General features: G+C 32.6%; 1 protein-coding gene across 6 annotated transcripts in view; it reads left to right on the top strand.

Annotated features, from left to right (window-relative positions):
- LOC105276264 (nuclear factor 1 X-type) overlaps positions 1 to 12,867 on the top strand; it is a 28,066-nt gene extending 15,199 nt beyond the window's left edge. For all 6 annotated transcript variants that reach the window (XM_020030640.2, XM_011333759.3, XM_011333763.3 and 3 more), the window contains 4 exons: positions 8,102 to 8,289; positions 8,500 to 8,859; positions 9,004 to 9,238; positions 9,346 to 12,867. In XM_020030640.2, the coding sequence (XP_019886199.1) occupies positions 8,102 to 8,289; positions 8,500 to 8,859; positions 9,004 to 9,238; positions 9,346 to 9,635 (1,073 nt within the window). In that variant the 3' untranslated portion in view covers positions 9,636 to 12,867. The remainder of the gene's footprint in view (positions 1 to 8,101; positions 8,290 to 8,499; positions 8,860 to 9,003; positions 9,239 to 9,345) is intronic.
- The last annotated feature ends 338 nt before the right edge of the window (positions 12,868 to 13,205 follow it).

Here is a 13,205-nt window from a genome sequence, read left to right as displayed (position 1 = left end):
CTACATGATTAAATGTGTGTCACATACAAGTAAGTTTTTATAGGAAGAATTAGGTTCAAAAAACAAAATAATCGTTACTTTGTGAAAGAAGACTGAATGAACCCCTCCTACCGTTTTAAGAATTTGAGTTATTTCGATGAAACTTGGACAGAAATTATTTTACATGTCTATTATTATTATATATGTATCTTGATATAATCACACACACACACATACACACACACACACACACACACACACACACACACACACACACACACGTATACGCGCGCAATAGTAATAGCCAGAAAACTCTAAAAAGTTAATCTAAAAGATATGACATATTTGCGCTAATCATTCCTAATTAACATAATTTAGAGAAAAGAGAGATTAAATGATATTGTGTGTGTGTGGACTCTTATATAGATGTGTTTTCGGCAATACAAGTAATTTAAAATGCCTCGCATCATAGACTTTACAAATGTTTAATCATTTAATGCTTTATGTGAATTATTCCATTTGAAATATAAAAATGAATATTTAATAATAATGTAATATTACTTATAATTAACATGATTTAATCTTAAATAGCAATTAGCATGAAACGATCATAACGCAGTCTGACATTATATCAATCGCAAATGATTTTTGTGTTTAGTTTTTACTGACAAGGTCTGTTTTATTGAATTATCAATTTTATGGATTCCATGGATATGTTGAAATCTTTCAGTTTCTCTCTCCATCTTTCTTTTTTTCTGTCTCTCTCTCTTTCTTTAATGTCAAATTGTTCAATCCAATTTTATCTATCAATCAACGAACTGTGTTAATGAATCGCGTTAAAAATGACGCGTCATGATGTCTGTTTCAGTCTGACCCTGAGCGTAGAGAGAAGCTCGCTAACTCGACTAAAAGGTACTTTGTGACTGGTTATTGACTGTTGTCTTTTCCTCTCTCTATTTCTCTCTCTTTTTCTCTCTCTCTTTCTCTGTCTCTCTTTCTCTATATGTATATGTATGTACACACACTTGTATAAGCACGCAATTGTTCTGTGCATTGTATGCATACGTTGTACATATACACATACGAAAGAATTATTTATTAATTGCATCGCAAGAGAATGGGAGATTGTACATTCAGATTTTGCTTTTATATCAACTGGCACATTTACCTTGACACCTTACAATAGGCACAGAAATGACATTAAAGAAATACACAAACATATTATATTAAAACATTTTAAGTATTACACATTTTGTTTGTACATTTCAGTTTATTTTATTTGAATGATGATGGATAATAGGAGTTTGCGCACATAACACACACACACACACACACACACCACACCACACACACACACACACACACACAAATCTACCTAACTTACGTTAAAATCATCGACAAAGAGATTCCACTGATATTATCCTCAATTAATACAAAATTAACCGCAAATTTGTTTAATTTGACAACTTTTATGTATATGGGGACATCTTGTTTGCGGTTTGTAAATTAAATTCGCAGATTATGCATTACTGAAAAGACTTACGATTTACGGGAGTATAAATATGACATTTATTCATATGTTCTAAAAGACATAAGAATCCGTAGATACACATGTCTGTCAAATTCAATGTCAATGAAATAGTGTCGATAGGCGCTATTTGTCATTAATTGTATAATATATTATATAACACGTTTGTTGTACATACACAGTGAGCCTGAGAAAAATAACGAGATTGATACTATATTAATTAAAATTACATCATACATGTAATATTGATTGTAAAAGTGTGATTCGTAGTACAAAGTAATCCATTCAATACCAATATAACATTAGGCATTATTAACTAATGTTTGGACAGATGTAACAAGAATTCTCAAACAATGCCGAAACCAGACCACCAGAAATTTATCCACGTGTTAGTTACCCATATCTAATGCTGTAGTGATGCCAGCGTATTTTGAATAAAACAAACAATTTTATATATGTATACGATCAATATTTGAATTGATCTAGAATCAATTCCATTATTTTTCAGATTTCAAATATTGTGTGTATATGTGTATGTATACGTACATACAGTTAGGATATTTGCGCGTATGAACAAAATTCACACATAGGACTTACAATTAGTAGAAGCTTTCCATGAAGAAGTAATCATTGTCAGAAATAAAATCTTAAAATAATGGAATCAAAAAAGTATTCTGGTAGGTGTTTATATGATATATTATTTACAAGTAGTGCTCTATGCACCCAAAATGCAGCCAAACATATATTTCCGTCAATCACAATTTACTTGTATCGTCAACTATCATGTGTTAACGTCCCGTCGGTCACATACTCTAATATTCTCGTGAAAGAACAATTTTTAAAATGTATTTCTATGCTACATATGATACGTTGAAAATTATACGGGATACAGCAGCATACAAATGGCTAGTAGATATATTATTTCAGTATATTATACATTTAATATTAAAACAAATGAATTTTGCGAAACATTTGTTTATTTTAATTTAATAGAAATAGCAAAATGAGATAAAAAAAACACTTCCGATTCTCACACCTTACCTCACGTTCTGAAATGCGTCATTAAAATATGGCGTGATAAATTCAAATCTGAAACGTACCGTATATATTATAAAATAACACATTTAATTTTGTATATACGTAAGAAGATGTATTGTATATATTAATACTTCATATGTATAAAGGATATACAGGACGTTGTGAAATAGATGGACAAACTTTAATACATATTCTACTCACTGTAAGAAGGAAGAAAGTCATGTAAACATGGATCCGTAAATGTTTCCTTTCCAAGTTATAAAAACTTTTTATTTACAACATACTTTGGTAAAAGAACATTTTATTAAAGAAATTGTTGGAAATAATTTCCTTTCACATCAATGCACGTCTTATCAATATCTTATGGATTGTCGAAAACGTTCAAAAATTCCTGCAGTATTTCGTATTTTGTCACACGAAACGATAATGTGATAATGTCATAATACGTCCACAACAGGAGCAACAGGAGTATCATAAACGAGAATCTTAAAATGTTCAGTTTTGAATGTTCATAGGAACATTTCTAACGTTACATTAATGCGGATTCCAGCAATTTCTTTAATAAAATGTTATTTTATCAAAGTTTGTTGTACATAAAAATATATACTCTGGAACTTATAACTTGGAAAGGAAGCATTTCCGGACTCATATTTTTAACTTTTTTCAGTGAGAATATGAATATGAGAATAAAATATGCTCTTTAATTTGTCCACCTATTTCTGAAACACCTTATCTATCTTTTTCTACATATAAAATTAAATGTATACCTTCATTTTATATGAACGTTTTCATATTTTTAACATTTAAATAGACGAAAAAAGTAAATAATGTCATTAAACAGTAATTAAATGGTATGAATCGAATAAAATTACGTGAATTAATAAAAAAACCCTTTTTTACTAGGCAAATCCTCTTTAGAGCGAGAAATCCGCCTGACGTCTGATTGCGACACGGTAAAACGCTTGCGCTCGTGGTCGCAAGAATGTTATGTTAGCATTAATGACAATATATGTGTTAGATCAGTGTTGCATTATATTATATATTTGATACACATATACATATATATGTATGTATGTATGTATGTATGTATGTGTGTATATATATATATATGTGTATATATATATATATATATATGTATATCCGCCTGCAATTATATGCACGATCATTGGTGGGACAATTTTTGAGTCGGAGGTAATTGCGTTCTATGACAACGATTTCTCTTGATACCTGTATCGAGAAAGAGCAACGTATTTTATTTTCAATTGTAAGATATGTGTTATTAATTCAATAATAATTCACTCAGAGATTAATGATTGTACGTTCATCGATTTATGCATACAGAACGAAATGTATATATGTACAAGTATAAATACATTGAATAAAAAGACAGAATTCACACTTGTGAAAGAACTAAAAATATATGTACATGTATATGTATCTGAGAGACTTACTGTCAAATGTAAATCAAATGAATCAAATAAAAAAACTCGCATAATACTTATATTCCGAATCAACAACAAATTACTCTCATTGTCACGATTATTTTATTATCGAGTCAATCTAGTAAGCTATTGTCGCACGCGTTATGGATTCTGCGGTAAATGTAATTCCTCACTATATTGCTTCATTCGTTGCAAACATGAAACAGCTTGGTAATATGATGATTACTTTAATTGATTAATCAAATTTACATTTTGTCCTAAACTCGACGATATAATCCAAGTATCGTACCATTTATCTTTTTATCTCAATTATATCACATAATCGTTACATTGTCTTCTCTTTTAAAACGTATAAAAAATTATACTTGAAATTTGAACATACACATGTGTATATCGAGATGGACAAATAGATTATAGCATAAAATAGATGACATTACAATATACAAAAATTATCATCTTACAAAAAGGAATTAATGTAATTCGTATATACTTACTCGCGTGTATCTAAAAGAGAACAAGGAGGAAAAGATTTCATTGAAGACTATCAATATAGAGTGGTCTCTCGATATATTTTCCTTTAGTATGTATGTATGTATTATCATAACTGCATAATAATTCTCTTTACAAAAATGTGTTGCCTGTCCGTCTGCCTGATCTGCCTGTTAACGGCCACCTTATCCGAATTGATTAAACTTGCTATTTATTAAATAAAAATAAACAACTTCTCTCGAATTTATTTGATCTTACAGCCACATTGCACACATACACGTAATAATAAGAAGGCAAAGTATACATATTGGTTGGAAACGGGTAGATGTGTAAACAGACGGATAGCCTTTCTTGTGCTAAGTGCGTAGTAACGGTCTACCTAGCAAGCTAGTTGTTGCTGTCTGTCTGGCAGTCTTTGTCTGTTAATCTTTTGTCTGTTAATCTGTTCGTTTAAATTTGTTTAACAATCCCGTTATATTTATCCCATATTCATATATTCACGTATAATAAACTTGACGGTACAGTCTCGACGCGGCTCGCCGATCAAGAGAATATCTAGCATTTTGAAAGAGATATCTACAGATAGATTCTACTCGAGACTAAAATGGCGTGGAACAGTAAAGACAATAGTTGTACGCGCGATACAATATATTGATATTGATACAATATACAGGGTATCCCAGACCTACCGTACCACCGGTTAATGGTAGATTCCTGAGGTGATTCTGAGACGAATGTTCCTCTTGCAAAATGTCGAGGGTGGCGTAGTTTCGGCGCTACGAAGGGTTGTAGTTATCCTATCCTTGTGTAGAATTTTCCCGCGTTCAGTGACGGTGGGTCGAAGGGGTCCCGCGCATCGCGCACACTTCAATTTGATCTTAATTTTTCGCGGCTGTTCAAATTGAAGTGTGCGCGATGCGCGGGACCCCTTTGACCCACCGTCACTGAACGCGGGAAAATTCTACACAAGGATAGGATAACTACAACCCTTCGTAGCGCCGAAACTACGCCACCCTCGACATTTTGCAAGAGGAACATTCGTCTCAGAATCACCTCAGGAATCTGCCATTAACCGGTGGTACGGTAGGTCTGGGACACCCTGTATACATACATAAATATATATATATATATACGTACATATATACATATATACGTATAAATCTAAATTTTATTCGATTTGATTTGATTTGATTAAAAATTGCCATTTGCAAATTACTTGCGCATTATGGCTACAATTATTAATTATCTATGCGATTCCAAAATACATTCGTAACGAATGATCGATCGAGCCACGACCAAGGCTGCATTTATCCAATCGTGCACTCTATAATTTAGTTTCATCTCACTGAATATTATTTACGTATTATTGTTACACAGCCAATGCTCTGGGTATGTCGTATGCTAGATGGATTAATTGACTTACTTGATTAATTAACGTTCAATTCATGCCAAATACAATTGATTAAATATTTATATCTTTTCCGTACGGTATTACCTACACTATTGTTGCGATGTTGGTGTTGTTTATATATATATATATATATATATATATATATACACACACATATGTACACGCATATACTCCAACTATTGTATTGATGTTGATGTTGTTCATTTGATGTTTTTGATGTGTTGTTTAGTCGTTGTTATCTTGCTGTTTGTTTGATGTTTGCACTATGTGTTGCACTTTGTGTATTACGTACACACTTACATACCTTACATATTTATGTACATATTTATTATCACATTTAAATGCGCGTACACGTATCATTATATATATTCTCGCACAAAATAAATTGTGTTCGTTATTGAAAGTATGGTAGCTGTGTACATATCACTTATACACTGATTCGCAGTGATTGTCGAGTTATCAAAGGTGACTCGAATATTACGTCATATTTCTCACAATATGTTACACACGCGCGCGCGTGTGTGTATATATATGTATATTTAATGCATTCATCTTATACGCATGCGTGATTGTAATATATTGTCTCATGTAATACGATTCGAAAAATCTATATAAAGAGTTTTAATACACAATTTTTATCTCTTTTTTAACGCGCGCAGATTTCCTCCCAATGTTGCAACGTTGCACTTGATTACAAGTATCTACATAAAGATTATAGAGAAGCGAGGTTTTATTAAATATATTGCATACGCGATCTATTTTGCGATTTACATGGTATATATTGAGTATATATTGAGAATGCATTCTATAAACGGACATTCTACGATCGATTTTTCTCTCTTTCTTTCTTCCTCACGCTTGGAATGCATTATCCAATGTGTATGTATATGTGTATGTATGTGCACCAATAAATAAGTAAATAAATATCCAAATGAATATACATCTGTATATATACATATATACACACATACACACACGTGTGTGTGTGTGTGTGTGTGCGTGTGTGTATGTATATATAACGTGTTCTGCCGAACTATCATATTTTCCCTCATTTATAAATTCTTCAACCCGCGCAGATATAACTCTGGTTATAACTATTAAATTAATTGACAAAAGTTAAAAATTGTTCTTCCAAATTAAGCATCGGGAGTATGCAAACGTTGAATAAATATAATTTCAGAAAAATTGTATTCCTGACTTAGTGATAAAAATATCTCAAACTAAGAAAGATTAACAATTGTAAAATTTCCTTTAAAAAGCAAAATTTTACATTTGGAGAATTTGTAATTAAGAGAAACTGCGGCAGTTCCTGGACAATCTGTGTACACGGTATAAGCATCAAAGTTTAATTGGTTTTTTTTGTACTTGTCACTAAAACCACCCCCTAACAAGCTCATGGTAACAACGACTTTTCCGTTTTTTGATCTAATTGTGTCTCTATGTCTCTGTATATATTTATGCGTGTGTTAGTTACGAAACTGGGCTAAGCTATAATGCTGCCAAAAGGTGAAACAGTACGGAGAGATTACTCTTAGCATTTCATTAACATGACATTGCTACTTCGTTATAATTTTGTATTCATATAACTTGTATACATCCTATCACAATTTCGTGATTCGTTGGTCCGAACACGCGTACATATGTATCAAGTGTTTGGATGCAGTTTATATATTGTCGCAATTAAAACTAGGAAATGTAAAGAGATATAATTAAGCTAGATAAACGTATAATTCGTACAACGGACGATAATTGTTTCATCACAATAATGACAAATCGAAATAATATCAAAAGATGCAGGCATGGTAACTTGGATAACGAACTCATACAGCAAAAGATAAAGTAAATTGAAAAGACGAAATTTTATTAGCAATTTTGTCTTTTAAAGATAAACAGATAAAAAAGAGTCGCAAATAGCACGTACTTCGAAGAAAAAGACGTATCGTTTTGCATATTCGAAGGATTAGACCTGATTATTTGTACTTGAGTTTAAGACGAAGCTTAAGAATATAGCTCGTGATAAAGCAAAAACGTTTCGTCCAGTTTCAATAGATTAAAAAATGAAAGAAAAAGAAAAACAGAAAGAGAATAATGTTGAGGTAAAATGATTTTTTTTCACGAAGGTAAGGAAAGAACAGCGGCTAATTAAGGGGGTGGTTCATCGTGGCATTGACATTCATAAATCAGATCAGATAATTATCGGAAATTATGTTTCAGGATTGCACTCGCCTCACGAAGGACTGACCGGTGGCTCTGGTCAAAGCATGTCTGGACTCGCTTACTATCAGCCGGAACATCCCGGAGCTACGGGGGTGGTAAAATACCCTGAGAACGGACATGATACTCTTTCGGATTTTGTGACATTTGTCTGTCAAGAAGCGGAAAATACCCAGCAACTACCTCAGGTAGTTTTTATAAATAATACTGAGTTTCTTTAAATTACTAACAGTCGCAAAATCCTTCAAACTACAAGCGTAACGTAATATTTTAATCATTTTATTGATAAGGCAGACCACATCGGGAAAATTGTTTCCATGTATCTGCGGCATGTAAAATGTCGACTATTTTCGCAAGAACAAAGAATATACACGTATAACTGAAGAAATTACTTTCAGACTCAGTTGCCCGGGCCACGTACCGGTATACAAAAATTTCCGCAGTATTATCCGAGTTCAATGTTACCGCCACCACCACCAGCTCCTATGGCCAGACCGGTAGCAATAATAAGATCGACGGGTGAATTAGCGACAACTGCTAATTCGCCGCCAACATCATCCACATCACCAACAGATCCAGCTGAACTAGGTCCTAATCAGGAACAAATGGCCGCAGCCTCGGCGACAGTCGGTCTGGTTGGATCTGCATGTCAGAATTCTGTTGAATCTGCTGGACGCAAGAGTCCTGCTAGAATTCTCGTTACCCCACATACTAGCAGGGAATATACGTTTGCTCATTTTCACTCGCAACCCGGACAGGTAAGCTTGTTGGATAATTTTTTCTTCGCTACCGAGCGTCTAGCATTTATTAAATGTCTGTTCGTGTATTGTTTTTAGAAGCAAAGTGCATTCTAAACATCCTTATAACTATTGTTATTGTCAATTTTAATTTTTTTTTTCCAGCAAATTTTTACGTATCCGAGCATCAGTTCGATGTCTGGTGTAATCTCGCCAACTAATTTGTCCCTGTTTTCATCTCCTGTGTCGGTTACAAGACCGGTAGCTACCCAAAGATCAGTCTCTAATGTTCCACCGCGTTGGAATACTGCGCCATTTATCAATCTAGAAGATGATTATAACATGATCGCACCGATCATCGCTGGGACCACTAGCGAGCCACCAACTGCTATGGAAGAAGGTGAAACTGGATTTCATGAACTGGATTTCTTTATGAATATTGCACGACAAAATGTCTTTTCCTTTTTCTTTTTTAAATGTCTTCAAAACAGAAATGTCTTTTTCCAGAACGGTATTTTCATCCTGTGCATACGAGTGGTGTAGTGGATAAAAATGGCAGTAGTAATCTAATGGGCAACGAACTTGGAGTAAACACAGATCCTGCGTCACATCATCATCAGCAGCAACAACATCAACATCAGCAGCAGCAGCAGCAGCAGCAACAGCAACCCCCAACACCACAACAGCAACAACACCAGCAGCAGCAGCAGCAATCACAGCAACAATCATCTTCACAACAACAGCAGCAACAACAAGTAATGGCAGATAAATCTGGTGGACCTAAATCTCCTCCGTGACAGTGGAATCCGCGAACAGAAAGTCTCGAGACACTCGTAAACTCGTCGCGTTTGTCCAGATCAGTATACAATATCGCGTATGATAATTATTCCGAAGTTATAAACGAAGTAAGCTTGGAGAATAATTGTCATGGAGCTGTGCCTCGTATTCCACTACGTGATTTAAACTTACGGAGACTAGAATATTTAAGAGTTCGATCTTAATTTATCTTTATGAATCAAGGATACTAGATACTCTCCACAGAGTGTGGAATCCAGCAAAAATGAAGGGAATCCATTGATTTATATTTGTCAAAATAGATTGGTACGAGATGTAAAGTTTCACATATTGCGATAGCGCGATAAAACATGAAGGTATTCTCTCTACAATATATTTATATCGTGGTAGAAAGAGAATACGCGACGCTTGGAATAATCGTAAACTGAGGTCGCCGTACATGACTCATTCTGTTTGATTGACCAAAAAGTCCGCACGTACTTTTTTAGCAAAAATTTAAAATTAATACAAAGTATTGCGTTTGAATTTTACTAAAAACTCCGCACGGACTTTTCGGTCAACCTAATATTTGAGAATGAAAGATTGCGAATTATATGTTGTCACTTGTAACAAAATGGAACGGTGTACAACGTAAAAAATGTAATGTATTTATAGAAGGACATAAGTTTTGTCAAAATTGATACGAGTAGATCGATACAACATGACTTATATACAATATTATTTAATATTTACACAATATTGTTGTCAATTACGTTTTTATCGATAGATACGTCACTCACACGATCTTCAGATAATGGCCTGAATCATTCTCTCTCTCTCTCTCCCCCCCCCTCTTCCCTCGTCACCTTCCTTTTCTTCCTCTCTCCCACCTTTCTCCCCATCTCTCTCTTTTTCGTAATATTCTATGTACATTTCTATATAATATTCTCGATATACATTTTCCTGCTTCTTTTGCGACACAAGTTGTCTTCTGCATATATGCACCACTTAAAATATTTTATTGAATTTTTGTATATATTGAAACGCAAAGCAGTATACATATATTAGTACATCATTTCAAGCAGCTAAATTTCTCTATTTGCAATTTATGACAATTTTTTTATTGTACTGGCTAAATATAAAAATGGCTAATATAAAAAGTAAAAAGAGTCAAATTTTTCAAATCTATTGTTAACTCGCTTTTTGTGTTCAAAGAAACAGCGGTTGATTTCTTTTATCTATCACTTAAATGTTCTCGACGTTTTTCTCGAGATTGCACTCATGTTTGGTGTCTAAACTGCATGGCACGTTAGCAATTAATCAGAAAATTAGTAATTAGCATATTTAAAAATTACTTCTATAGGATATATTATGCATCGAATAATGAAAAAAGTTAGATAATGTCAAGATTTTGATACCTCTATTATAAGCAACATTTTTCGCTGTAAATGTAGTTGCTGAGTTTTATATTTTATCAAGCAATATACATTTTATATTAAACGCGCGTACATAATGTACGTTTGACATACAGCGAGAACAATAGACTAAATCAATGAGTGTATGCGTCGTGTCGAGAGTTAATTACTTATTCTTATATAATAAGGATAAAATCGGCTTTTTCTTTCATATACTGTTGAATGATACATCCTTCCAAGGTTTAAAATCGCAATAGCAATGCGATATAATATTCTTCCAGTGTTTATATTATAATAAAAAGCTCGTTATTTTCATAGCAAAATTTTTTCGCGACATGCGCGAATATGTTTTTTTAATAAGCGCAAGACCGTAATATTTTGTATAAATGATATTTACATTTTCTAATCAATGGTAATAATGAAGAAAAGCGTAAGAGCAGGAATTTTCTTCGACTGCATAAAAATATGGTAATAACGCGTTTACTTAGTAGACGTGTGCGCAAAGAAAAAGAAATACTTTTCTTCTTATTGTATGAAAATTTTTAGAAAACTCTTTACTAATTCCATCCGCAAGCTTCGATATTTTTACATTACCTTTTTACACTGGAATAAACAATAATACACCGCGTTCCTGTGTTGGCGATTAGTTATATATTCTGTACGGATATCTCGAATTAACGTTTATCTCTTTACCTTCTAAAAGATTATTCAATGATTATTTCATTCGCTTTTACTTTCACATTTTTTAATTATCCACAAATTAATTTTTCTAGAAAGTCGCGATTTACCGTTACGATAGTGCAACGGCAAGTGCATACATACGACGAGAACAAATAAGATTTTGCGTGACTAAACAAAACCTTGCATTTCCTATATCGCAACGATACGCACGAATTAGTCGTTTAGAAGAAAGGATTTTTTAGCTATTTATGGATTTTGCACATTAAACAAGTAAACCATGTAAAGAGTTTTCCGTGCCAATAAATTAATATGCATGTGCGCCATTTTTATTATAGTGAGAGTAATAAATTAAAGAATTTTTAAATTAATTACTACGAGAAAAATGTCGATCGTGACAAATTGTCGCATCAAGAAGACCCATTGTATGCGAGTTTGCAAGTATGGAACGATGGGCACCTGCTAAACATAAGCGTAGCGTCATTGCATAATGCTCAAGTTAACATAATAATTAATATTATAATAAGAAATAACTAGTATGAACTAGTCATCAGAGGCTGCTAATTAGAGACATGATGGATATTTAAAATATATTACATTTATTCAAATAATAAGCGTTTGATTATTTAGACGTATTATTAATGTCACATTAAAGAGATAATGATGTAGACAGTAGTATCATGCCAACAAAAATAAGCAGGTATGATTAACGCAAAATTCAAACTTTGTACAAAGATTTCACGCAATAATATATCTTAAAAGGAATGTATAAAATAAGAAATTATTGTTGTTATATTGCTATTATTGCTATTATGCTGTTACAATTATTACGAGCTTAATTATATCGTTAAAAATCCTCAGTTAAATTACTATTATCTTTTTATACACGCAACTCAGCTTGTATAAGATTACCTGAATTCGCTTCCATTATCATTTGTAATAGTAAAAGATGAGTAATAAGAGCATCTGATTTGCATAAGCGATATATGTTATTTATTCTTATGTGCGTCATTTATGTAATATAATATTCAATCTTTTTATTATTAAAACCATTTGTTAAGACAACCTACTATGCAATTGACATCTCCTTTTTCAATTCGTTTCTTTGTTCACGCAATATCTTCAATTGCGACTACAATTTATAGACGAAAAAAAGAAAAAACCGACCGTTTGACAATTACTTTTAAAACAAATATCTACACAAGTAATATGAGCACTTGGAAACATCAGAAAATATGCATAATTAATGCACTAAAATTACGCGATTAACATTTAAAATCTATTACTATTACTATAATTACATTTATACTTATAATTATAATTATAATTACATTTGTAATTATAATTACATATTTATAATATCTACTGCTACTATTACTATAATTACATTTAATCCTATTACTTTTACTATTGTTAGTATCACAATTAATAATAATGCCTATACATTATTATATCATAATTATGTGTAATCGCGCAATAATCACAATAACTACGATATAC

Source organism: Ooceraea biroi, chromosome 9, assembly GCF_003672135.1.
Source record: "Ooceraea biroi isolate clonal line C1 chromosome 9, Obir_v5.4, whole genome shotgun sequence".
In the NCBI taxonomy this organism is placed as follows: Eukaryota; Metazoa; Arthropoda; class Insecta; order Hymenoptera; family Formicidae; genus Ooceraea; species Ooceraea biroi.
This window is presented reverse-complemented; position numbering and strand designations above follow the sequence as displayed.